Source organism: Oryzias latipes, chromosome 23 (genome assembly GCF_053564925.1).
Source record: "Oryzias latipes strain Hd-rR chromosome 23, Olatipes_Hd-rR_3.1".
Lineage (NCBI taxonomy): Eukaryota > Metazoa > Chordata > Actinopteri > Beloniformes > Adrianichthyidae > Oryzias > Oryzias latipes.
The window spans coordinates 24,181,785-24,208,846 of record NC_136259.1 but is presented as its reverse complement, the minus strand read 5'-3'; the positions used below and the strand labels follow the sequence as shown (position 1 = coordinate 24,208,846).

The window sequence follows — 27,062 nt, the reverse complement described above, 5'->3', positions numbered from 1 at the left end:
GCATAATTAAATGCTGCCATTAAATATCTATAGACGCCTCTCAGGAGGCTCCTCAGAGTCTGCTCATTCTCCCGCGTTTCCTCTCAAACCTGGCAGATGTTTGAGCCTGCTGGCCTGACTCAGGAGCAGAACATTCTGTTTGCAGAGCATACTGACTGCAGATGGACAGCAGGAGCGCGATGAGGACATTTTAGCGCCACCTTAAATCCACTGAGCTGCGTTTTGGTGATCCGTCTGGCACCATCACTCAGACTTGCGTCTTTGTGCGGCTTCAGCGTCAGAGGATGATTCATGAAATGACAGCTTGTCAGCAATGCCCTCTGTCCCCTTCAAGTGCTCTCGTCGTCCAGCGGGGGAGAGAGTCGAAGTCCATCTGGAGGCGGGCCAGCCGCCCGCATCATCTGAAGACCTGGAACAGTTTGTCAGAATTACACAGTCTGTTTCACACACCTGCGATGAAGGCGGCGAGAAGGAAGCGGCGACAGAGTGTGGGAATGCGTTTCTGGGCGCTGAACGATGTGTGTCGGCTTGGTTGGTCCGGGGGAGCGTGCAGGTGAGGAGGAGAGAAAACAGGAAGTGTCGGAGCGTCACAAATGAGCTGCTGAGAGGAGAGGAGGGGAAAAACAACCAACAAATTGATTTATGCCTCATTCTGGGCAATGCCACGACCAAGGAGCCAAAGAAGGGGGGAAAAAAGCTTTAGGCCCACACTATCACACTGCCACCACCGTGCCAGCAATTGTCAGTTTGATTGCAGGTGGATCATTTGAATGTTCCTGGAAAGTGGTTCCTCTGGTTGTGTTCTATAAATGACCTGCGATAAACACAATCTGCAAAGTTTATTATTTACTACTATCTACTACTAAAAGTTCTCACAACACTGAATCCACTTCTCTCAGAAAGACATGAACACTTTGGTTTAAACCTTTTAGAAAAACACGTACAGTATTAAAAATGTGAACAAAGGTCTCTGGCCGTCAAAGATTTATGCAGGTTTGGCAAACTGAACGCATTCTTTACAGGAGACACGGCACAAAGGAGAATAGACAAGGTCTACGGCCAATCAGGACGCAGAGCACAAAACGCTGTAAAAAATATACATTTTTAAAAGATTTTCACAAAAAACCTATTAAAACAATAAATGAAACTGCGATTTAGCAAGACCGTCGTAACACAGATGTTATTGTCAAACGTGAGACTTGCTTAACAGTATCACAGAAGCATCATTCTTAGTTTCCTTCAGCCGCTCTTTTTGTGGGCGGGGCTCTGTATATGTGAGATCACATGCGGAAACGGTTTACCCCCAGCTCCGACATGAATAAGGTTCATTCAGATGCATTTTGTTCTGGGATACCACGGTGGAACCAGACGTATTCAGTAAGCAGTGATTACTCTGAGTCTGTCTGAATCAATGTTTCCATGACAACCACCGTTACCAATCAGGAGTGAGCTTGTTGGAAGGGGGCCACAGCTGCGGCACATAAAATCTGTTAAACGTTTCCAACGTTGGACGTGAAACCACCTGCTCTTACTGAGGCGTCCGATTGGTCAATTTATAAGTCAAATAAAGAAAAGATCTAATGAAAAAAAAAGGGAATTATCGAGAAGATTTTAATAAAAGTATCAGAATTGTTATTCTGATCAATAGAATGATTGATTGAGTAATAACCGTTTATTTCTCTACTGAAGTTTATTTTGGACTTTTGGAGCCAGCCGGTACTTCCTGTTTGAAATGCCAGGGGGGACGGCCCACTCAGTCCAGTTCTCGTGGACTGTTAGCGGTGCAGAAGCAGACAGGAGCAAACCATTTCAGACTCTTTGTGTTGCTCAGAAGCCCCATGGCAGCTGGCTTGTAGTGTCTCCCCTCACGTCGCACAAATGGACAGTGTGTGTCCCTGCGTGTCCTGGTGTCAGATCTTCTGTTAATCACAATGTCTCAAATATGCCCGCGGTCCTCTCCGGGTCCCAGCCACCTGCTCCGCCTTTGCATCGGCGCTGGCACCGTCGCCCGTGGTGCCCCTCGCGCTTCAGCTTCGCTTTGCGTCTCTGCCAGGCCCGATGTTATACGAAGCCTGCAGGAGGCTGTGCGTGGGTTCACACACGCCGCCTAAAAAAAAAAAAAATCTGTCTGTCACTACACATAAGTCTGGCTAGTTTCCACCTGGATGCTGTCTTCCCATCTGTTTCCATCCCAGCAAGCGAATCTCCGTCAGCGCGGTCATTGATACTCCACAAATCTGAGCAGAAAGCCTCGTTTTTGTTCCCTGCTAAACACGGCCAACTCCCCGGAGGGACTAATTCATGTTTTAAGTGGTTCTATAGCTGACCAGCTTGGGAGCTTCTTGTCTGATTCAGTCGCTGTAATGGAAGATGCTAAAAGGTTAAGAGTCACTGGAGCAGCCATAATAGTTCTGCAGTAATTAAGAAGCCAGAAAAAAGCTTTTCAGGCAGTAAGCTGACATTTCTTCTTTATTATTTCACCAATTTTTATCTTATGACAAGCTTGTTGATTTCACTTCCAAAGGAGGAAAAAAGATTCTCTTCGCCCCTTCCAGGATGTAACACACACACCCACTTTCTTAATTTTGACACTGACTTTGCAAAAGGTCAGATGTTGTTTGTTTGTGTGAGCGAAACGCCGACACGCTGTGGCGGCCGACCCTAGGTTGACAGTACGAAATGGGCGGCACCCACAAGGACCGAAAGGCGGAGCCTCAGAGATCGAGTTGTCTTACTTACAGCACTGGGTACCTTTTGTATTTTTAAAAAATGGTCATAGGGGGACTAGGGTATAGGCCCTTTAATAATAATTTCCTTGTTTATAGATTCTGCCTCTTAACCAAAAAAGCTGCTGATTTTCAGAAAAGCTAGTGAAGATCTGGAGCAAAGAGAAATTGGAACGATTTCAAACCTAGTTAAATACCTTGAACGTCTAAAAACAATGTTTAAAATCTTTGTGAGGATCAAATAGTTTGCAGTGCAGAGACGTTTTGGAGCCTGTGGTTGTTTGGGTGCGGGTAATCATGCTAACATTAGCTTAAGCATGCTAGATCTGCACCGTTATGCAAAACAACCCAAGCCACATTGGGTTTCAAATATTAATTTTATTTATTCTATTTATTTACAAAGTTTAGATATTTTGAAGGAAGTTCAAAGTCTCGGCTTAAACTTCAGCATTTAGTTGTTAGCTAGTGTTAGATAGCATTAGCTAACGTTAGCTAACGGTCCTGATTTACTGATTTGAAAGTTTGTTGGATTTTAGTTGAGATTTTTGTGGACTATTGAGGATTTAACTCGTCGTTTTCATTTGACCCTTTTTCTACATCAATCCTCTGGTTTCTTCTGACGCTGGAGGCTGATCAACTCTGCAGTTGAAGTCAAATCGTACGTGGAAACGACAGCTGAGGTTATCTGTAGTGAGAAACTAAAAATGGAAAACAATTTAGACTTTTTTAAAAGCTGTATTTTCCAGGTGTAATCATGTTATTTTTGTTTTTTCATTACTACAGTTGAGCCTGGTTTATCTTTTATCTGTTCCAGCAACAGGAAACTGTCAATTTTCTTTATTATAAACAATATTTTTTTTTTTTTAAGCTTCTATTTATTTGCTTTTATAGTCTTTACCAGCCAATCCTGAACATATTACTTAACTGAGTTTTTTAATCCTTTTTTAACAACATTTTGTTTATCATATATATCGTTTTTTTATATATTATTTTGACAATGATCAACATTATTGTAGTTAGTTTGTGCAGTCTTCAATACTTTATTTAATGTTTAGTTTCTCTGTCGTTTTTTTTCTTTTTTTCTGACTTTCAGCAGCCGCCCATACAGTGGCCTATTATAACAGTAATTCCAGCATATTTCAGCTTATTTTTATTTTGTTGCATTTTTTTTTATCTACGACACACATTTTAGCTCATGTACCAATTAGAATGGATTTTATATTGCAGTTTTTCCACTTCGTAGTAGTTTTATTTAGATCTCTATTTATAGTTTTTCTTACATTTTCTTTAGAAAAATCATCTTTCATTCAGATTTTTCTAATATGAATGTTAAAATTAAATTCTACAACTTAAAGTTTTACAGGTTGACATTTGTTTTGATGGATGATACTGAACTAAACGGCCACTTCCTGCTCTGTATCCCAAAAAAAGTCATAAAACTGCCTATATCTGTTCATTGTGACTTATTTAATTTTTTCGTTTTCTCATTTTTAATTTGTTAACATCATCTGACTTTCTCCTGAGAAATAAGAATCATAATTAACATTTTCCCCCATAACTTTTGTCACTTATCCTCACAACTAATCTAGAGAATCTCCACCGAACCCGCAGAGGCAGAACGGTTTGACTGACAGGTCGACCCTGGGAACAGCGGCGCCAAAACAATCCCCGCTAATGAGCCCGGTGTACCAAATCCACAGCAGAGTCTGACTTTCAAAAACAAACCTCCGACAGTGGAGTTAAAGGAAATGGAACCGGCCTTCTGGACCCGTTTTTGGTGAAAACCCAGATCCTCACTTCTGGATTAAACTGGTATTAGAACCAGAACGGCCCAAATGGTTTTACTTTTCCGCTGATCATTTATAAACTGAAAGAGCTTTTAGTTGCTTGTCTAAGCCTTTAGTATCATCATCCACCAACTGAAGTCGCTGCAATTAGGTTTCATTAGCGTCCGCAGAGCTGACTTCTCCAGAAACGGCAACATCCAGCTTTAAAATGCCAGTTAATAAGTGAGTGAAGGAAAATTGTGTGTTCTCCCAGAGTTGTGTTGCCTGTGTGTGTACCTCTAAGTGCAAGCAGAGTGTGTTTGATGTTCCATTTACCTTCGTTCATAATTCATGGCACTGGGAAAATGGACTGAAGCGGAGGTGGCTGCCGGGTGCGTGCAGCCGGATAACAGGACCATCCTTCTGTGGTTTTTGTGGAGATGAAACAGACAAGAGTGCGTCTTTGAAATGCAAAGAGAAATGATATCAGTGATTGGCCGCCGTGTTAAGGAGGAGCCAGGAGTTTTTTTTTTTTTTTTTTGGTCTTTTCTTTTCTCGCCGTTTCATCATAACACACTTGCTCTTCCCACCTCTTCCTCCCAAACCCCCTCAGTTATTATTTTATTTACCTCCGCGACACCAAAGCCTGTCTAATTCGCTGCAGCTCGAAGCTCTGGAGGGCCGGGCGAGTCTCTTTGTGTAACGCTGGCTCAAGCACACACAAACACGGTCCAAAGACGGGGCCTGGGGACCAATTTATTTACATGCAGTGGAAGGGGAGTGGATGAAACGAACGGGGAAGGAGACAGAAAGAAAGAAGCAGCAGGGAATTATGGAGAAAACCCAACGGAACAAACAAGTTTCTGTTCGGTTCCCAAGGACAAACGGGACCAATTTAATATTTAGATGGTGTGTGTTTATGTTTTTTAGGAAACTCGTCTGTGCTTTTCTTTCTAAATTAGTTTCAAGTGCAAACTCCAGCAAAAGAGCCTTTTCTGTAAACACTCCTGGAACAAAACTTTTAGCTTTTAACGACCTGGAAGTCCAGGAAACCGGATGAATCTGAACACGATTTTCCCCAAACTTTTTGGGTTTGTAGGATCAGTCATCCCGCTTCCTGGTAACGTCGAACGTTTAGTCGGTTTGGATTCATAGAAAAATGGTTCACTTCTGGCTCCAACTAAATAAAGCCAGTTTTATACTCACGCTGCCATGTTGGAGCCAGATTCTATGTTTCCATGGCAACCGCTCCGGCCAATCTGGAGTGAGCTGGTTGGAAGGCCACACCCCTACCGCTTAAAAGTGGGCTGCACAAAATCTGTGGATGTGGGGGCCAGCAGGCTCCACCCACTTTTACTGAGGCATCTGATTGGTCCGTTCATAACTTAAAAGATTTGAAAAAATGTGGAATATCAAGACCGTGTTGAAAAAAGGTATCAGAACGGTTTCTGACCAGACCAATAGAATAACTCACAGCTGTTTATTTGTCTGTAGAAGTCTACGGGACTTTTGGAACCAGCGGGTACTTCCTGTTTGGGACACAGAGGGGGAGGGGTCACTCAGTCCAGTTTTTACCCTTGTGAAAAAGAGTTTTCCGGCGTGGTTGGCCAAGAGGTCACGTCTTTAGGATGATAGTGCTGCTTCATGGCTGGACGGGTCTGAACGGGTGAAGGTTCTCATCGACGTTGAGTGATGGGACTTGATTCTCCTCACTGTAGGGTTTGGACTCCACCCACTGATCGTGTCATCAACACATCATTGGACAAAGCTGAGTCCCTGATTCGTTGATTATTTGCCAAAGTTCAATGATTGAACTTAGGAAGCATTGCTTGTTTGGTGTGAACGTAGTTTCTCTTTTGTCACGGTTGAATCAGGAACCTGATTGGTTGCACAGAAGTGAGCGTCACTCATTCAGTTTTATGATTGATCGTGTGAAGAAACGTTTCAGCAGACAGATTTACCAAAAGTCTCAATAAACTGAGCTTGATGATTCATATTTTTGCTGTTTTTAAAAGAACGTTTTCTTTTCCTTCCAGGCAGGACGCCAGCGACCTCTCTGGAGCGATACAAAGGTACAGAACACCATCTTTCTTTTCTTTTCTTTATGATGACGAGCGCTGTTGCCGCTGTACGGAAAAGAAACTGGAAAGAAGAGATGTGTGGCGCTCAGATCTGTGAGAGCGGAGGGTCATTAAACCAAAGCCTTCAGCGACAGAGCCGAGTTCAAGCGGGGGGGGGGGTTTAAATCAGGGCCAAGTCTTGAAATAGCCGCACCTATTTCTCATTGAAGACACGGCTAACAAGAACAGGATGAATTTTCCTGCCCCTGAAAGCCATCGGGATGGTGGGCGGGGCTTACGGTTGGATGGCGAGCGATTTGGTTGATGGTCAGATCTTCAGGCATCTGCTGACTCAGCAGATCTGGACGTTCAGGTTGAAGCTGCAGGACCTGAAGTGAGGAAATGAAGCCCCCCCACACACACACACCCCCACCCCCACCCACAGGGGCAGGAGAGCGGGTGTATAATTTGATCCTGTGAGCTCTCCTCCTCTAATGAAGCTCTCTGGCGGTTTGACTGACACCCCCTTGTTATTTTGGGCTGGGGGGGGTGAAAAAAATGAAGGCAGGATATGAAAAAGTGGAGCGAGGGGAAAAGGGGGGGGGGGTGGAGGGATGGATGAGAAGGTGTGAAAACAGAGGAAGCAGTTTGGGAGCAAGAGCCAGAAAGGCGGTTTTTTTTGAGGGGGGGGGGGTGTAATTGCAGGTCTTTGTCCTGATTGGAGCAGATAATTATGGATCCTCCGACGCCTTTTCACGAGCAGCAAACCCGCCATCGGTGCTGACGTGAACCCACCCCCCTCACACACACCCCTTCCCCCCCCCACCCCCCGTGAGGCCGCAGACGCCTCCGCAGGTGTTCACAGCCACTTCCTGTTTACACCCACAGCGGAGGCTGTAATTACAGGGATTCGAACGATGTGGCGTCCCGCTTCGCCGCGTCCGCTCCCGTTCGCTGCATGACAGCGTCCCCCCTCCCCCCACACACACACACACACATACACATGAATATTAATCAGGCTGAAAGTGGTGGAAAACTGCTTCCTCTGGAAATTCCTGAGCTTCTGGTGGGAGTGGTTCTGGTCGGGATGTGGGCGGGGCCACCTCCGGATCTGAGCCCGACATTCTCCTCGGGTTCTTGGCTGTAGCAGATGCTGGTCTCAAGCTCGCACTTCATACATTATTCAGCCTACTCATGAATGATGAAGCGCGGTTAAGGACGGGGCAGAGTCCAGCGGAGCCGCCTCCCCCTTTTCCTCCTCTTCCTCCTCCTCTTCCTCCTCCTCTTCCTCCTGTCGTCGGCTCATCTTCTGAGGGAGCGACTCAGAGCCGACACACAAACTCTGTCAGAGTGGCAGGTGAGCTCACTGAGGCCCAGGAGGAGATCCAGACCAGTGACCTGGAACCACCGGGAGAGCACAGCCACACACACACAGCCACACACAGACACAGCAACACACACACGCACACACAGCCACACACACACGCACACAGACACACACTTTATTTCTATTGACTCAAATTTAAAGTCATATTAATCTATGAATGGGCATTTTATTTATTTTTTTGGGAGATCCACCCATCCTTGAGATGCCCACATTTCTAAATGGATCAAACATACACTGTAAAAAATGTCCTCTTAAAAACAAATGGAAAATATGGAATAAAAAATGGAATCAGTAGAATTAGTGACATAAATATGATGATTATTTCAACGTAAACATTTATCAGTTTCAGTTTTTCTTACCAGATTATTTTTTCCTAATCATTTTTCCTCTGAACTTGCACTTTGTAGACGGTTTCTTGACAGCCGTCTTTCTCTCTCTCTGCTGTCAGTATGTTTAATTCACATTAGTAAGAATAAAAAAAACATCTATATTTTCTAAAGATCGTTGTTTGTGTTATGACAAACCAGTGGAGACACTAGCCGTCAGTTTCAAATGTTTTTCTAAAATAGTAATTGGATCGGTGAATATCTTAGCTTAACCTTTTTTACGTTTTACGCCATTAAAATGCTGTGATCTGTTCACGACATGCAGACTTCTATTGTCTGGAATATTACGCTACAAACAGATATCGCCTATCAGAATAAAGATACCATCGGGACACAACAGTCTGAGACCAGCAGATTGGACCGGATTTTCGACCATATGATCGGATCGGGACGTCGCTGGTTTCAAGTATTTATACGTTTTCCCCCAAAAAGTTGTATTTTTACAACTTTCCTTATTTTTGGACAATTATCAGCTTGAAGTGAGACTAGAATCAAACATTTTTTTTAAATATTTAATGGGTCAAACACAACTTTTTAGGTTTCCTAAATTAACCAAACATGTGTCTAAAAAAAACACTGTTATAATAAACATTTGCTGCAAAGTATTACACAAAATTTGAAAACAAATAGTTGTATTAGATGTTTTAAAGTTCTAAAATGTTATGTTTAATCTTCCTGAAATGCTACAGTTGTTTTTTGTGTCTCATACTAAGTGTGATCAAACTTGAAACGAGATGAAGGGTTTGGGATCCTGAGGTGCTGGGCCTTCCGTCTTCCCGCTCCGCTGAGCGTTCGTCGTCACGCTGTGTTTGGGCGCACTCTGGTTCCATAGTTTGTGCATCAGAAACGTTGTGTTTCAGTGATGAATCGTTCCAGTTTGTGTGACTCCGTCAGCGCACACAAACGTCATTTTTGTTCGTTAAATCAGCAAAATAATGATTGGGATGTTGGGAGGATTCCTTCTCTTCCTGTTGCATCAGCTCCTCTTTTTCCTGCAGGTTGGCACACCTCTGTGTGTGTGTGTTTGTGATGCGGGGGAACCAACTCGTGTGATGTTTTCTTTTCCTTTTTTCTTTTCTGAGAGGCTCCAGATGGCTGAGAGACAGGTGAGCCAATTAGCAAGTCTCCCCACACAGCAGCATCAACACACCGATGGAGCACGACAGCACAAACACACACACACACACACACACACAACAACTGTGCTGCAGTGTTAACATTACCTCCATAATGTCCCGGTGCGTCCGTCACTGATGCCGATCTGCCTGTAAAATCTGTTTCGCAGAACGCACAAACGTCAGGAACGATGACAAACCATCAGATTTAAGCTCATTATCACGGCCTGCATCACGCAGCGCCGCGCGCCTTTAGCCCCGCCCACTGCGCTGGTTTCATCACAACCATGAAGCAGCACAATGGGGCAGATTTAAACACATTTTCCTTGTGTTCATCAAATGTCTCAGTGAGCTCCACAGATGCTCGTTGTCATTCTAATGAAATTTTCACAAACAGCAGCAAGCGGCGGGGGAGGCGACGAGTCGAACCTTCATCCTGCTCCTCATCTTCATCCGTCCCTCTCTGGTGTGTCGTCTTTCACACAGAGGCTGGGAAGCAGAAAAGTTTGCTGGTAATGAGACGTGGAATGGATCCACGAGCATCGTGTTTGAGCAGGTTTCTTTCTGCGACGCCATAATTGATCAGCCATGGCGCTCGCTCCCCCCCCCCCCCACCTAATGGAAGGGGGCAAACTAATCCCTCTGTGCTAATGCTGGCAAATGGAAGAGGAGCACTCCAGCCACCTCACAGCCTGTGGGGTTTTTGGAGGGGTGTCGGCTCTGTTCTCCTGAAGCTGCTTTGGGGGCTTCAGGTTGGATTTCACACTTTTAAAGAGCAGACGACAAAAATGCCGTTTAAAGAAGATCGAACTCGTGACGTCATAAACACGTTGGGCGGGCTGCAGCAACGGGAAAGGGAAGAGGGGGCGGGGTTGCTCTGCACCAACAGTCCCGCCCACAACTCAGAGGTGAATTTCAAGTGAACTCGTAGAAACGATGTCCTAGAAAACAACAGGTTTCATTGATTTTGGCTCAAAATGTCATAATCCTAATTTATAAAAGACTCTTTGAATGCTTTGGAAAAAAAAAAACTGGAGAGGGACTTGAAGTGAAAAGAATTGTGTAGGTATGATTTCTTTTCACAATTGGTGATGTCCTGCCTTTAAACACGACGCATTGGATTTTTAAGGCATTTATTCTATTTTTAGCACTACATCCGTCAAACTTCGCTTATTTTTTTAGTCAATAATCCACTAAAAGTCAGAATAAACACACCACACAAGATAGATGTGGTTTAAAGTTTTATGAATCAAATAAAACCTTCCACTTTCCGAGCTCGTCTGTTTTTTGGAAACAAGACTACTTCCCATAAACGCCTGCTTGAAATGTTAAGTAAAGTAAAAAATACTTTTCTTAAAAAAAGACCAAATGGCCCAAAATATTTAAGATTTTTTGATTTATATCTTACTGAAGATACGGCAATTGACATCTTTTTCTTTATAATATATAGGCAGGAAGTCTGGTTGATTTAAATAAATGTGCTTATTGCGTCGGTCAACATTTGGAAATCAAAATGGGAAGATAAGTCTAGTGGAGGAAGAAAAAACTTTCAAAATAAAAGTGCTTTTTATGGATAAATGAAGACCTATTTTCTGCTGGACGTCCCAATAAAAACCTTCAAATATTTGACTTCCATTTAGATCAGATGGAATCCAACTTCACCTGTAGATGGACCTGTAGATGGACAGAAAATAAATGTTCATCCAGCGGCCATGGAGTTTGCAGACTGAGTAATGACCGTCACCGATGCAGGTGGGGGAATTAGAAACGACACACAGGTGTGAGCAGGAGCTTTACAAACTCAGAAATCCTTTTTCTACTAGAATAAAGATTTTTTTCTAATAAAAACAAGATTTTTTTCAGAGAAAACTGAAAGAATTCCAAGAAAAAATAGGTTTGAAGGCTCTGATGGATCCATTTAGGCCACGTTGGGTAAGCTTCAACCACAGTTTGAAGTTACTCAAAAAAACTACTTCAGACATTCTAGATGTGACTTTTTGGTTTGATTGATGTCAGGATTTAATTGTTACTGTTTTTGTTGTTAACGATGTTTAGCAGTAGAAAAAACATTCAGATTAGGCTTTTTATCCTATAAAATCGTACATTTCTTAAAAGGAAACATTTCTTTTTACTGTATTCATTATGTTTGCAGGATTTAGCATTTAAGCATTGTCGCTTTATGAAGTAGAAGGAAAATCTATTCTATTCTAAGATATTTTGCTTTTTTTAAATGAGAATTTAGCTAACATTTTCAGTTTAGCATGTTGTTAGCATGTTGTTAGCGTGTTTAAGTGCGGCTTTGGCTCTTTTTAGCTTCCAATTTAACGCTGACTCGGCCATAGTTTTGTATTTTTAGGCGGCGTAAATGTATCATTTTTCTCACATTTGTGTTTCACGTTTTCTTCAGAATTTGTATTTAGATTATTTTGGATTGTTCTTGACATGCTAAAGTTAGCTATTAGCCTTTTTTGGTTCACCACTTTTCTGCTTTTATTCTTTAGCTTCAGACCGGATTTATTTATTTTAGAGCAAACTTAAAAACTTATTTAGCAAGTTTATATTAAACTTGTGTCTTTAAAGTCAACATATTCCGTTTAATTCCCTGCATATAGCAATTTTCCCACTTTTCAGTCTTTTTTATAGTAAAATCAAGCGGTTTGGACTATTTTAGCCCACAATTGAACAATTTTTAGAACGTTGTAATTCTTGCGCCGGCTGTTTAGAAACCTGGATTTGAGAGCTTTCTCTTTCCGTTTCTGCATTTTATTTCTGACCCAAGTCTCTTTCTTTAACTTGAGTTTTCAGTTTGTTTCATTTTGCATCCCAGTTCTTTGTGTTGCTGGAGGGGAACAGCTGATTTATACCTGTTGTGATGCTGCGCAGTCATCAGAAAGCGCGTTGAGCCCTCAAAGTGCTGCAATCATTCTGAGTAGCCATGTTTTTCCTCCACCAGAACACGGCTTCGTTGCTGTTTGTACCTCAGAAGGAGGTGCTGCGTGTGCTCTTGTGAGTTTGCGGTCTCTGTTCATGTTTGTTGATGTGTCTAAGACTCTGAATGGCGACAGCCTGGGTGAGTGTCATCCTATTTCCCGTCCTAATAGCGCATGATCCTGCCTCCCTCAGCTTCTCCCTGTAGATGACCTCCAGGGATGCCAGCGCCGCTCCCGGCGGGGTACAGAGGAGTCGATTGCACGGCGGCTCCGGGGCTTTGTTTCTAAGCGTACGCCCGTCCTTGGCTTCAAAGGGGGGGGATGAGCCGGAGAATACGCAGAGGAGTCTTATCTCCCCCACGGGGTCTTGCATCCTTTCATTCCAGATTGTCTTCGTGACCTTCTGGCCCCGGACGGTTTCATGCCAACCCTCCTCTGCGCCGCTTGTTTACTGTCCCGTAATGACATCGTCAATGGCAACAATACATCCTCTTATCGCACGTGTCCTCAGTCACAATGGATGAATGGCAGCCAAACGGAAAGGCGAGCTTGTGCCGTTGTCATCTGCGAGTCTTTGGAGGCGTGCTGCGGCGCGTGCCGCCGCGCGATAAGATGAATACTTCATATCACCCCACTGATTGCAGAATTGTGTATCTAATGTAATTTTTATTTCTCCCGCTTTTCTCCCCTCCCTTTATCTTTCAAAATGCATAGTCAAGCATTTCTTCTTTTTTTTCCCCTCTTTGGGGGCAAAAATTCGTAAATAATTCATCTGTTTGGTGCATGTGCCCCCCCCCCCCCCCATCTCTACTTAGAGGGAGGAAAATGGAACGGACACGTACGGCAAAAAAAGCAGATGAGTGTTTTTTCCTGAATGGGATGAACGTGAGCAGCATGCAGAGGAGTGGTGGGGGGGTGTGGGGGTGAACCCTTGGCTGGCAGGCGGTGGGGGGGGGGGGGGCAGGAGGAGCCTGCAGACTTTGGTAATCCCTCTTTTATTATTGTGAAGCCAAGCTCAGCAGAAAGGCAGCTGACAGACATAACAGAGCCGTTGTGTTTAGGCCCCCCCAGCGCCACCCTCCCATTTGCCAGCCTAGTAAACCATCAGTCAATTAAAGGGCTGTTGATTCAGCCCCCCCCCCCCCCCCCCCCCCCACTTTGAGTCCAGCTAACCTCCAGTTTTTTAGTCCCTTCAACCCACTCAGGTCCTGGCCTCTGCTTTTCTTGGCACCCACCGTATCACACGTCCCCACCACTCCCCGTGCCCTGCACGTTGCCATGACAACATCACTCCGTGCCCCCCAAGTAGCCGGTGGGCACTGACCTTTTGCTGTCAGAGCGTATTAGGGAGCGGCAGACACAAAGTGCGGGAGAGAGCGTGCAGAGCAGGCGCTCGGCAGAAGCAAACACAAATCGGTCATTAAATTGTAAATACACTTTAAAAAAAAGACATAGGCAGAGGGCGTGGGGGTGTGGGGCGTCGACCCTAAAGTTGTGGCGGCGTCTGCCGTAAACGACAGCCGGCGTGTGTCACAGCTCAGTCTGTGACCGCTCCATGTCTCTGCCGTTAACCTAACCGCTCCATGTCTCCGCCGTTAACCTGAGCGCATGTAGGAGCTCCCCCAAACATGAACACCCATTAGATGGTTTGGGACCCCGCCCTCCCCAATGCTGAATAACCCTTTAATACCAGACGACTGTAAATAACACACGCTCTTTGAATAACTGTTACACTCGGCGGAGAAAAGCCGCTTTGCACCGATCTGCAACACTTCACTAACGTGACGTAATGCAGTGCATAAAACCCATTTACTAGCCCTCCACCAGTACGTTACGGTAGTAAAGTGTTGCATAGCGGCACAAAGCTGCTTTTCTCCACATCAATATTGGTTGGTCAAATTAAGTGCGTGATCACTTCACTACAATAAACTCTTCTATATCATTACTGGTGTAAACAGTTGAAAAGTTACAATATTTCAAAGATTGTCACCTGTGGAGCCTAAGCTCTGGTGTTAAAGGGTTAGAAAAACCAAACATCAAGTCCTGCTGCTATGTTGATGATACTGTGCTTTATCTGTTAAACCCCACAGATTATACACTTGGACAATCAGATAAGCATCAATCCGGTTGGCTTTAGCTGCAGTGTCAAAGGGGTTTTACTGAAATATTTTATTTTGTGAATCTTCAATGTAAAGTGTCATTTGTTGTGATGTGTGTTAGGTTTTGTTTATTGTGTCGAGCTCAGGTCCAGGCTATTTTAGGAACAACAACCTATTCTGGTGAAAGGAAATCTCTCCCTTTCTTTTTTTTGCATTTGAGTCCAGTTTGTTTGGCTGCTGCGATAACTCCATGTTCTTGGACTGGAGCACGTTTCTCTTGACTCCATAGACATCTGGTACCCAGTGTCACATATCAATTTTGAAAAATGACTTCATGGATCAATACAGTCTGCCTGGTGTGAGAACGTCGCAAGAAACCCCTCTCTTGTGTCTGCCCTTTGGATGTCAACAAAAACTGTTTCATCAAACATCTGACAGTTTAATGATTGTAAGAAACCCCAATAACCAGCACAGAGAACCCGGAGTGAGCTCATGCTGCGACTCAGGCTGGATCACAAACTTCCCTGATGTTACTTTTTAGTTTTTCTTCAAACCGCCGTTTTGATCTTAATGCGCCAGAAGGTCTTGATAGTTTGGGGAAAAATCCTCCGAGCCTTCTGCCACTTCAAACACATGATAAACGGCAGATTTCTTCACTTGGTAAAATGGTTTTGCTACTTTTTTCTAGCTGCCCTTTGATGTGTCCATGACCTTGGTGTCCCATGTTTACCAGTTCATGATGACTGTGGGGACTTTGGGCGAACTTCCTGAGAGAAGGAAGCCAACGTTTGTGTCTTTTCAGTCTGCCAAACAGTGATGAGATACTTCTACAAACTTCAAAAACCTGCATTGTAAGGGCGTGTCACACAGAAACTACGTACATGTAGCGCATTTTGCAAGGAGGAAAATTTGAATATACGTGGAAAAAGTCAAATGTGGTCTTCATGAGAAACTTTCACAGATGTATCACGATTGTACAACTATAAAAACCACGGAAGAAGTATGAATAAACCAGGGAAAGAACACGTAAATTAACACAAAAGCCAAATCTGGCCCAAAGGTTATGTTTCAATTATGTAATTTGAGTGGGATCTGTGCAGGGAATATAAAAGTTATTCATCTGTGGTACATGGAGAAATTCATCTAAGGACCCTTCGGCTGACACTCCCGACAGATGTCTGTGGATGTCTGTGGACCCAAAATGTATGTGGGCCCTCTTTTTTCCCCGGGGTTCCCCCCTTCTGGGCGGGGGCGGCGGGCCCCTGCCTCGCTCCTCCCTGGACCTCCCGTGGGCCGGGCGGGTGGCTGCCTGGAGTGCGGAGTGGGTCTCCCTTGGGGGGTCCTGGCCCGTACCTGGGGTTGGGGCGGGGGGATGCCCGGAACTCCTGGGTGGTGGTGGGGTGCTCGTCTGGGGCTGTGGGCGTCCTTCTCCGGTGGGGCCCTGCGTTGGGTTCTCCCGGCGCGGCGGGGGGGCTGCTCTCCTGGTTGGGCTGGGGCGGCGCCCTCTTTCCCTCCGTGCCTCCCTGCTCTCTGGCTCTGGGGGCCTTGCGGCGGCCCTGCTGGCCCTGGCCTGGGTGGCGGGCTTGGTCGCCCGGGCGGCGGTTGTTCCCTGCCGGTTCCCGTGTGGCGTTGGGGGGAATCCGGCTGCCGCTGCTGGTGCGGTGGGGGTCTTGGGGTGGGGATGGCTGGGCACTCTCCCTCCTTCTTTTCACGTTCCACCATCCATTTTAGAAGAACATAAACACTCACCTGAGCACAGGTGTTAGCTCAACAGACTGAATGACTGAAATATTTCACATTAGTTGGTTTTAAGGCATAAGTATGCGTGTGAACACTATCTGTTTTGTGTACATGTCGACAGGTGGACATCTTTGCAACTAACAGGTGTGTTTATAACATTTGAGTGTGTGTGTGGACAGGCTCCGCCCTTTTTTTTTTTGTTTTTTTTTACATTTGAACCTTACCATAATGATTAACAACCAGTAAACTTGTTGCTTTATGCTGCTTCATGGTCTTATCCCCCTTCCCCTCCTATTATCACCCCCTACCCCCCCTCTCTCTAACGTCCCTCTCTCTTCTTCCCCTCTTTCCTTTTCCGTCCGGTCCAACACCAAAGATTTTCAGACATGTTTGAAATTAATAAAGTTTGGCCTCAATTACAAAAGGGGTCTATCCAGACATACCTTTGGTTTGTCTGAAGATTAATAACCCCTCTTGTTAAAGTAAAATATGTCCAACCGAAGAGGCCCTCAGCTCTCATCTGTCTGCCTAGCTGTTGGACAGGACAAGTTAAAAAAAAAAAAAAAAAAAAAAAAAAAAAAAAATGTATGTAGCGGCTGTGTGACACGGCCTTTATTCTGTGTGTGGATTTCAGCTTCCTTCATGGCTGGACGCCCAAATCTCTAAAAGAGTGAATACATGAAAAAATTCAGGCATCTTTTTCTAAACACCAAATCAGTCTTGTGATCACGCTTGTGCGATGTCCTCCTCCTACAACCCCCTATTGATCCAAATAAAGTTCATGTTAATGAGCAATACAAATGGAAAATTCCCAACAGGAAACAGATGAGGGTGACACCAACGAAGAAAGAAAAGTCACGTAGCACACTGCTAAGTGGATCCTTTATTGAAACGACTAACTGTATAAGAGAACTGGACTGAATCACTCCTCCCCCCTGGTGTTCCAAACAGGAAGTGGCTCCAAGAAGCCAAAATCCCAAAGACTTCTATAGACAAATCAAAGGCTGTTACTCATCCATTGTATTTATCAGAATAACCATTCTTGCTCTTATACCATTTGTTCACATGTTCTTGAAAATCCTCTTCATTATTCTAAAATATTTTTCTGTAGTTCAAGTTATTCAGGTTATAAACTGACCAATCAGATGCCCCAAATAAAGTACGTGGTGCCCGTTGGGTCCCACATCCAAAGTTTAAAACGTTTGACACATTTGTTAGGCCGCTTTCTAATGGTAGGGTTATGGCTTTCCAATAAGCTGACTCCTGAGTGGTTGCCATGGAGAAGTTGACTCAGACTGACTCGGACCAATCACTGTTCACTAGTGTCTGGCTCTAATGTGGCGCCGTCTGTATCATGAAAAATTTGGTATTGTTTCGTTTTGTTGACATCATTTGGTTGGAAAAGGAAGTTAGCAATTTTCTGTCGGTGACATCACACTGACTAGATCAGATACAGTCAGCGGTCGAAACCCTAGATCTGATCACCAAAAGCGAAGGTTTAAAGAAGTTGCTCAACTTGGAAGGCAACCAGATAAGACGTCGTCACACTGGACTTGGTTTGTCCAACAGCACCAGAGCGGCCTTCGCTCATCAATTTTGGTCTGTTTTATAGACTGTAATCAGAATCCCTGCTTACTGACTATGTCTGGTTCTGAATTGACTTCATTTGGTTGAACTGGAATTAAACCAACGCCTGTGGATGACATCACACTGACTCAGTCCAGTTGTCTGATACAGTCCCTGGTTTCAGGGTTGATGTCTGCTCGTCTGACAAGTGTGTGAAGTTTTCTGTTCGCAGATCCTGACTTTGTTATGTAGAGGTATTAAAATAATAAGCCCGAGGGCTTTCACAAACCCCGCCCACCTTCGTTATGCCTTGAGCTTTCTGTTTGTCCTCTTCCTGTGTGATTGGAATCGTTGGCGTGGGATTCTGAAGTCTTTACGAGCAAAAGACGGGCTCACAGGATGTTGCTGCCATATGGCGGCCATAAAGACTAATGAAGTGATTAAGGTACATTTGCTTGTATGGCGTTTAACATTATGAGTCTGATGGTGAACGAGAAGCCGACATTGTGAGGAAATCTCGCAGAGAAATGAGCTTTTAGCCATGTAAATAAGCAATCATCGGCCTGCCTGTCTGAAGCCGTAACAGCGTGTTCTTGAGCTGCTGCTGAGCCGCCGCCGCTGCCACCCGCATCCGGCTGGAACAGTGACGTCTGAGATCTCAGTTCTGTCTCTGTGCTCTTATTCACCACACCAGCTTCGACTGATCCCATTTAAACCAGGCGGAAACGGATAATTAAGTTAGAACTTTGCGAGCAGGTCTGCTGCATTTTGATGGCAGCGGCCCGTGCGCCTGCAATCATTTAGGATCGGAATTGGAGTTGTTTTTCAGGGAAATGCAGGTGTTTGGTGAAGACGGATGGTTTTGCCCCGAATGCCAAACATTCTAATGAAGCTCACATACGATCCATAATTTCATCTCCCCTCCACCTGCCAAGCGGCTGCGCAAACACCAGCCAGCGTCGACGTGGTACCCACACACAATGTGCACTAATGAAGCTGTTCTCCACTCCTCTCCTTTTGCTTCCTGGCTCGGTGAAACATGCATAAATCATAATAAACAGAGATGAATTTTTAATCAGCAGCTCCCTGCCTGTGTCTTCAGCCCCAGCCTCTTGGGGGGGGGGGGGGGGGGGGCACTGCGATGTGCCAGGTATGATCTGAGCAGCGCCTCCTTGGAGAGCTCCGTTCACAGAGGCGTGTCCATCTGAGGAGGCTAGTCTGTCCCGACCCGGCTCTGGAGATAAACTTCCTGTGACTGTGGGGTGGCGGCGGTTGCGTCCACTTAAGGTGGGACACCTGCCGAGGAGAAAGCTGCTGCTAATCAACAGTGATTCATGAATCCTTACCTGATCTGCAGAGACTTCAGATGTTTTTAACGTGGACTCATGCGTCTGAAATGTCTCCTTCAAATATCAGTTCAGCTAATTATTTAAGGTGTTTTGTAGTCTGGTGTGAAAATACCAAAACGTTCCCCAAAAACAAGTTATTTTCCTCGACATCCTCAGTGTTAAAAAAAAAAGACCTTTATTGAACTTTATTCACAAGCAGACCAATTAGGGCTAGGTATCACCAATTATTTCCAGATTCGTTTCACCAGAACCTGGATCGATTTGATTCACGATTTTACACATTTAGTCATATTTGCATAGAAATACATTAATAATCTTTGAATGTTTTGAATATATTCCTATTAATCTGATTTTTCAACAAAAATAAATGTGCTGCCTCTCCTGGAGGGTGTTTTAGGATGGCCACTAGGGAAAGCTAGCGCCTTAGCATTAGACTTTACTCCACAAGATTTTAAGAAAAAAACTCTGCTTTAGACCTCAGATGGTTGCTTTTAAAACAGATTTCCTTAAGAGTTTGGAAAAGTCCTAACTGTGAGTCTATAAAGCTATTCATTTAGTCAGAAATCTATGTTTAGGTCGACGGAATGTTAGCATTAGCCGCCCAATGGGAAATTCCATTATACGTTAGCATCAAGCTAGCAGACTTTGGCTTTCCTGCTGTTATGCGTTTAGTTCACTGGAAAACAAAGGATAAAAGATTGGTTTCTACTTTTATGGCTTGACTATTGATTTAAAAAGCTTGAATCGAGTCATCTAGTCAACCAGGAAGTGCTTTCTGGATATTAACGTTTTCTCTACACACTCAGATCCAAAGCCAACCAGGAAGTACCAAATGGTGTAATTCCTCAAATGACCACTGAGGGCTGGTCCCACAGACGCTAGGAAGACAAATGTTTCCATTTCCACTTTCACATTTTTATTTGATGTTTTTGCCATATTTGTTGTTTATTGCAACTGTTAGGTTGAATTTTGTTTAGGATTTTTTTTGCAGCTGTAGTTTGTTGCAGGTCGTGTTTATTTTTGATTGGTGTGCCAAACCATAGACTCCACAAAACCCCTTTGTTTTCAGTCAGCTACAGAGACTGAACCTGAACAAAAAACGACAAGGGGGGGCTCATTAGATAGAGATGTTACTCTAACTGCAATGGCTGGTGTTACTCGTCGTCTTTGCCGTTGTGATAGAGCTAAATAAACTAACTACAAGATAAAATGCTGCGTCTAGGTTACTGGTGTCACTGCAGCTGAGCCTCATTTCCAGGCTACGTACTGCAACCAATAAGGTGTTTCTGAAGTAAAAAGGTTTTTTTTTTCCGTAGAATAGCAGAGACGTAACTTTAAAAATGTGTCATTGTAATTGTATATGACAGTTTATTGGTGGCTCATCCATTGATAGTTTATTGAAGTGTCTGGTTGTGACAAAAACCTCAGTATTTATGCTTTTACGATGCAAAGAACAGGTTTTAAAGTCCCATTCGTCCATATTTGGGGGCTCACCAGTGTTCCTGCTAATCTCTAACTCGTCTCTGGAAAATAAGCGGCTCAGGCTCGGTCCGCTGGACCGCGCGTCTTGTTCGGAGGAGGATCAGGACGCATCGCTGCAGATCCTCTCCACCAGATTTGCTCCAACACCAAACATTTTTCTGAAAATAGGAGTTCCAGACGTGTTCTGCAGGGAACGCCCATCAGTTGGGGTTTTATCTGATGTGAAGGTTAGAATTTAGAGCGTTTCTGCAGGAGTGTCTTTGATGAAATCCTGTGTGGAGTTTATTTATCGCCCTCATAATGAACAGTAAACATTCACTGCTTTATTGACTGGCTGTTGTTGTTGGCGTCAGCTCAGCTCTGCCCCGAACTCCAGGATTTATGGAGCTCATAAAAGCCTGCAGGAAAATGCCGTGACGCTGACTTATGGTGGGTTTGTTTTCGGGCCTCAAACCCATGAGATGTGCGGTAAATGCGAGCAGCAGGCGGTGCTGGCCGGGCTGGGCCGGGCCGGGCCTCTCCACGCAGACTGGCCCGCAGCGCGCTTGTTCCAGAGCTGTAGCATTAGACTCCTACAGGCCCAGAACATAACAACATGAGCTGAGCTGTCACTGGGGATTACTTCAGCGAGGCAAGCCAGCAGGGTCTCCACCGCTCCAACAGCGGGGAGGCGGGGGCTGTTTCTGCTTCAGAAGAGCGAACGGCGGCAGAGGTTGAGAAGCAAAGAGAGGCAGCTTGTTGAAGAAGAAGAGGACTGGCGAAGCCGGTCTAAAAATGTCGTCCGAGGTGGCGTTGGTGGAGGGGGGGGGCTGCAGACATGGAAACCCCTGCATGTAGAACACGTGACCCACATGTGGACTCCTCCTAACTTGCTCCTCTGCTGACATCAGGCGTCTCCGTTTGAGGAGGTCTGGAGCCCTAAGGACGCCGTTCTTGGCGGGGGATTTTCTCACAGCTGTCCTGCAACGGTCCGCCCAGTGAAGCGGATCGCCCAACGCTTGTAGCATCCCCGTGTTCCTGCGCCGCAGCCGAGGAGACGGAGGCGGCCGCTCTCTGCGTCACTCACCTTTGACTTCTCCTACATCGCTGTTGCTTACGTACACCTCCTCTCACGCAGTCGCCCTGTTTGCCTTACAGCTCGTTTACAATTCAGCATTTTTTCCGCCCACGTTCACATAAATATGGATGATTTATAACCTTTATGCGTCGGGCTTTAGGAGCTCGTCTTGCAAAGCTTTGACAAAAACAACGTTTTACAGTCCGAAAGCTGCAATACCAGATCTGAGAGCAACTTGACAGCGATGGTCAACTGGAGTTGTGTTGACCTTTGACCTTGGGTCAAGGCTGCCATTAAAAAAAAAACAAAATAAATTACCTTCCAAACATGTGAACTCCTCCATCGCCTCCTAACTCACTGAACATCACTGGGAAGCAAAATGTTGTAAATAAAGTTTATACATTTTGAACGGCGTTAGCGTGGCGAGCTCACAAAAGTGGCGTTCCTCTATTAGTCGCACAATTTTCACCAGAATATTGTGAAACTTTTATACATGAATCGTTGGCTCAAGCTGAACGAAATGCTGTGAAAGTGTCAGAAATGTGGGCGTGGTCATCAAAGCCTCTGTTGCCAGGGATTTTCAAAAATTTATTCTGGACATTTCTTCAAAAAACATCGATCTGTTCGTCACCCCCAGACGACCCAAAAATAAAACGGTTGCTATGGAGATAAAGCTAACAGAAAAGCCGCAATTTTGAAAAAAAGTCTTTTGTGGTTTTTTTGAAGGAATATATCACATGCAGCTCTGACCAGGGGCGGGGGAGTGAGGGGCAGCTGCTTAGCCATTGAGGGTGGGTCAGGAGGGGGCCACCAGGGCGGGGGCGGGTAGCGCCAAAACTCTCATTCACTCATGACTTTCAGCATTTTTTGTTTTCAACTTATAACAAAGATTTAATTTATGTTGATATTTTCCTGTTTGACTTGTTTTGGGATAAATGTTTATTTCACTTTTTTTAATTAATCTCATGCTGAGCCCGTTACATCGCACACTTCCAAAAGCTATTTCTTTGCTTTATTTATCTATTTGTTTTAAAAAGCAACGTTAACTGTTTAATTATCCTAAACTTTGACGCCAGTACGTTCACTCTTATTCCAAATGAATTTCGGTTATCGGCCTTCTTGACCACTAATAAACGGATCGGCCCTGAAAAACCACATGGGTGGATCTCTGGATCCACTCTGAGAGGGAATCCGTCTTCGTTTCCTCTGCTGGTCATTCAGGTCTGCAGTTTGAGCACATCAGGTGCGAAGACGTAGTTGGTTTCTTTCTACCCAACAACCTTATTTCCTAGTGTTTTTGTTATTTTAATTTGAAAAGTTTTTACCGCCTTTAGGATGTAACCCCGGCGAGCCGCGCTCCGCCTTAACCTCCACCCTGTTGCATAAAAGATTAGAGACGAGTCTTGGCGGCGCTCCTGACGGCGAGAAACAGCAGCTTGACTTGTTTTGCAGCGAGTCAACATATTTCATTGATGTTTGCAGGTAGTAATTTCTTGGACCACAGTTTGCTGACTGAATCGGTTAATGCTTCATCGGGTGACAAATGAAACCGCTTTGGAGGCGTGCACTTCATTTGCAATTTCCCCAACAAGAAACGGCACTTTCGGCGTGGAGCAGCTCATCTGAGTTTCTCCCGCCAGCAGGATGGAGGGGTGGCAGGCTGAGATAGGCGCCACTTTAGAGGAGGCTCCAAGTGCCGGGCTGCCCAGAGTGTGAGAGGCGTATGTTTTAATAATTAGATGGAGTCCGTCCTTCAGCTCGGGGGAGATGAAGCGACACATCGGACTCGAGGCGGTCCTGGGAGAGCTGTGGGGGCTTTGATCTGGTTCTTCAAAAATCTATCGAGTTCAAATCAAAGAAAAGTAATGAAGCCTTTGGCTTCCAAAGCAGCCAGATGACGGAGTTGAAGTAGAAAACAGTTTTCAGAACTTCTAGAGGTCCGACGATGACTCGGCGGTTGGGATGTTTGTTGCGGATGGAGAGGAAACCATTTTCCATTTTGAGAAAAATGAACTGGTTCTCATTCAGGACTTGAACCCTTGAACACCAACGCTGTCGCCGGCGAGGCCCAAATAACCCACAGACTGTGACCCAACGTTCACACAATCAACGGGAATCCGCTGATTTTGACAAAAAGGAAAAGTGTTTTTTTACATCGAAAGTGTTGCGTAACAGCACAGAGCTGCTGTTCTCCGTGTCAGAATCCAATGGAATTCCGTTCATTTAAGGGTCACTGCTTTCTTGCTTTCCAAGAGCAATATCCTTACCAGGTAAAGATCTTCATTCAATAGAGAGTCTTTAAGGTTTCCTAGGTACACACTTGTGAATCCGTTTGGCAGATGACATCCCAAAACACTCTTTAAAACAGTTGTTACAGCCTTCCAAAAAGATTGTAGTCTGGGACAAGACCAAAATATGTGTGTGTGATTCCCTTCCTGACTCCCACATTGTGTCCAACAAGATTGAAGAGTTTTTAGTTGTTTGCTTTTGATTCGGGGCGTTATAAAATAGCGTGTAAGATTCTTCAATGAAAATTCCTTCCATATTTGAGAGCTGGTAGAAGAGCACTGTGTGAGACACATTTTAAACCAGTTTTTTTCTGTAATTTTTTGAATGAGCTCAGATTCCCATCTACTTTTAATGTAGAGTGATGAATTTTTCCTGTTAGCAGTAAAAGAACGGTAAAATGTTGAAATAACCCTTTTTTTGCTGTTTTTATAAGCGTCTGATATTACTTTAGTCATGCTGTAGTTACCACTTTCACCAATCAGGCGTGAGCTGGTTGGAAGGCCACACCCCTACCACTTAAAAGTTGGCTACACGAAATCTGCTTTGAAGGTCGGACATGGGGCCACCAAGCTCCGCCTACTTTTATTGAGGAATCTGATTGATCAGTTTATAACTTGAATAACATGAACTACAGAAAAAATGTGAAAAAATAGGATAATCAAGAACATAACAGAGCCAGAGTGGTTAATCTGACCAATAGAAAGACTAACAGCCTGAGGTTACTTCCTTATTGGAACGCCAGGGGGGAGGAGTCACTCAGTCCAGTTCTCATGAACAGTCAATAGTTAGAACCATTAGCAGTTTTCAAATGACCACTGCCTGGGTTTTTATTAGTTCTTGATCAGCTTCAAACAGGAAGTCATCAGAAATCCCAGACCTGATTTGAAGATAGAAGACAAATCTACAAACCTTCATGCATCGTACAGATGAAGTCTTCACTCGCAGGGCCCTTCAGTTCCACCACAGTAGAACCTTGACTCGGTGGTTTTTCTTCTGTTCACATCATGTGACTGCATCCTCCGAACATTTACAGAACGTTTTCCGCGTTTAATGCAAAGCCCAAACGGGCCGTCACAGATGGAGTTGTGTTTCAGGCTCATTTCCGTGAAAGTTTGCTTTTGTAAGTTGATATTAGCTCCCCCCCTCCCCCTCATGTCTTCCTCTGGGTGTACTAGAAGTTAAACCAAGCATCCCCTCTCACTCACCCCTCAAAGTGTGCCTGTCTAATGGTGTGGAAGTTATTAGTCTACTATTAGAGACATGGCCGCCGGTTTGAGGCCCTGCCTCTCGTTTTCCCAGACGGGTCAGTGCAGCAGCCATTAAAACGCCGTCAGTCAAACCCCCCCCCCCGTTTCTTTTTTCAAGCCCCGCTTGACTCGGCTAAACTAACCGTCGAAGGCCGTGCCGAGGCGGTGTGCGGCGCCGCCCAAAGATTCAATCTACCGCGAAGCGTTCCCATCAAACGGTGGCAGGCGGGTTTTTAATACTACGCACGAACACACAGGAAGTGAAGATGTGCCAGGACGCTCCAGCAGACCCCCCCCCCCCCCCCCCCGCATGCTCCAATGCTGTGATCAATACTCGCAATCATGGATGGCAACGCTCTCTTTTTCTCACACCCTGCTATCATCACCTTTTCAAAAACCCACAATCAAGGGAAGGAGATGGCGGGTGGGGGTGGGGGGTGGCGGTGGGGAGGGAAGGGAGCATGCGGGAGCTCGCAGGTATCTGAAATGTGTGAATATGTGCGTGAAATGAATTGAAATGGGTGTGAAAGTGCATCCTCTTGCAGGCAGATGCCCACGCATTCGTACTGTTTTTGCGTGGACCCCTACTCCTGACGTGCCACGCTCCCTTTTTTCGGTGGGGGGGCTGGGGGTGGTTGTGTTAACATTTTGTGTGTCAGTTGTTATCAGAATGACACTCTCCACCCACCCACCCCCACCCCCCGCAGCCCCAGAGGATCAGTGGAGCTGCACCAGTTTCAAATGAAAATAAATGAGAGGCAGTGACCGCTACTGCCTGGGTCCCACTTTAATGAGGAAAAGGAGCAAAGGGGGAGGTGGGGGTGGGGAAATTGGAGAGTGGTAGTGGTGGTGGTGGGGGTCCAAGTTGGCAACGTCTCAACCGAAGGAGACGAATGGGAAGAGGAGGCTGGGAGCTGTGATGAATGGACAGCCTTTCTGTCGGCCAATTACGGCGGGAGCACGCTCCGATGCTCCGCAGGTGGAGCGGACGCCGCTCACAGCGGATGGAGAAGGACTCCCCATCCTTGATTTGCATTGAGGGGGAAAAAAATCAGTACAGTGTTCGACTCCAAGCGGCTTTTTTGGGAGTGTTTAGGGTGTAACTCACCTTTAGTTTGTCTGGACTGAACTAAACTATTTTTACGGGTCTGTCTGAACGGATTAACGGCTCCATCGGGACTTTTGTTTGAAACATTGATGAATGAGAGTTTTGCCGCTAGACGTTAGTCTGGAAGCTCAAATGTAGTAATCAGGCATCATCTGGTTCTTAAAGCCCTAAATTTAGGGTAATTGATCTTTTTAACCAGAAAAATCATGATTTATTACAAGCTGAAACACTAAGCCGGAGACAGGAGCGCTTTGTGAACGAGCGCCGACAAAAATCCTCATGGAGTCCCGGAGCTGCTAATTAAGTTCATTTCATTAGTGGATTCTTGGTGGAGCTCGACGCCTGCTGAGACCGTGGAAGTTTGAGGGCCGTAGACATGAGTAGTGGGCCGGTACCCGTAGGATTCTGTCGAAAACAAAGAGAGCATTTGGTTTGGTCCAAGCATCTGTCAATCCACACAACTTGCAATCGCTTGCAAGTGAACCCTGATGCAATCCTGTAGCTGAAGTTCTGTCTGAATTTAACTACATAAACGGTTGGTAAAGTGTTGCATTTTGGCACAAACTCACTTTCTCCACAACAGAATCAGGTGACTTAGGTTAATTACAAAAACATTTCATTGTTGTATGCAGTGGAATTATGTTAATTAGGTTAATAGTTGAAAAGTGACGGCAATTCAAAGAACGTCAATACTGGAGCTAAAGTTCTAGTGTTGACGGTAACATTCTTTCCACAACCTTAACTCTTCATTATTG

The 27,062-nt window shown here is 45.0% G+C and overlaps 1 protein-coding gene across 24 annotated transcripts in view; it reads left to right on the top strand.

Moving 5' to 3' along the window:
* Nucleotides 1-27,062, top strand: part of celf2 (cugbp, Elav-like family member 2) — a 274,640-nt gene that overhangs the window by 93,182 nt on the left and 154,396 nt on the right. For 23 of the 24 annotated variants that reach the window (XM_078942000.1, XM_023952426.2, XM_023952423.2 and 20 more), the window contains exon 2: nt 6,529-6,564. The exons of the other annotated variant lie outside the window; for it this stretch is intronic. Coding sequence is in view for 22 of the 23 variants with exons in the window: in XM_023952426.2 (XP_023808194.1) it covers nt 6,529-6,564 (36 nt within the window). In the remaining variant the exon portion in view is untranslated. The remainder of the gene's footprint in view (nt 1-6,528; nt 6,565-27,062) is intronic. 24 annotated transcript variants of the gene reach the window in all.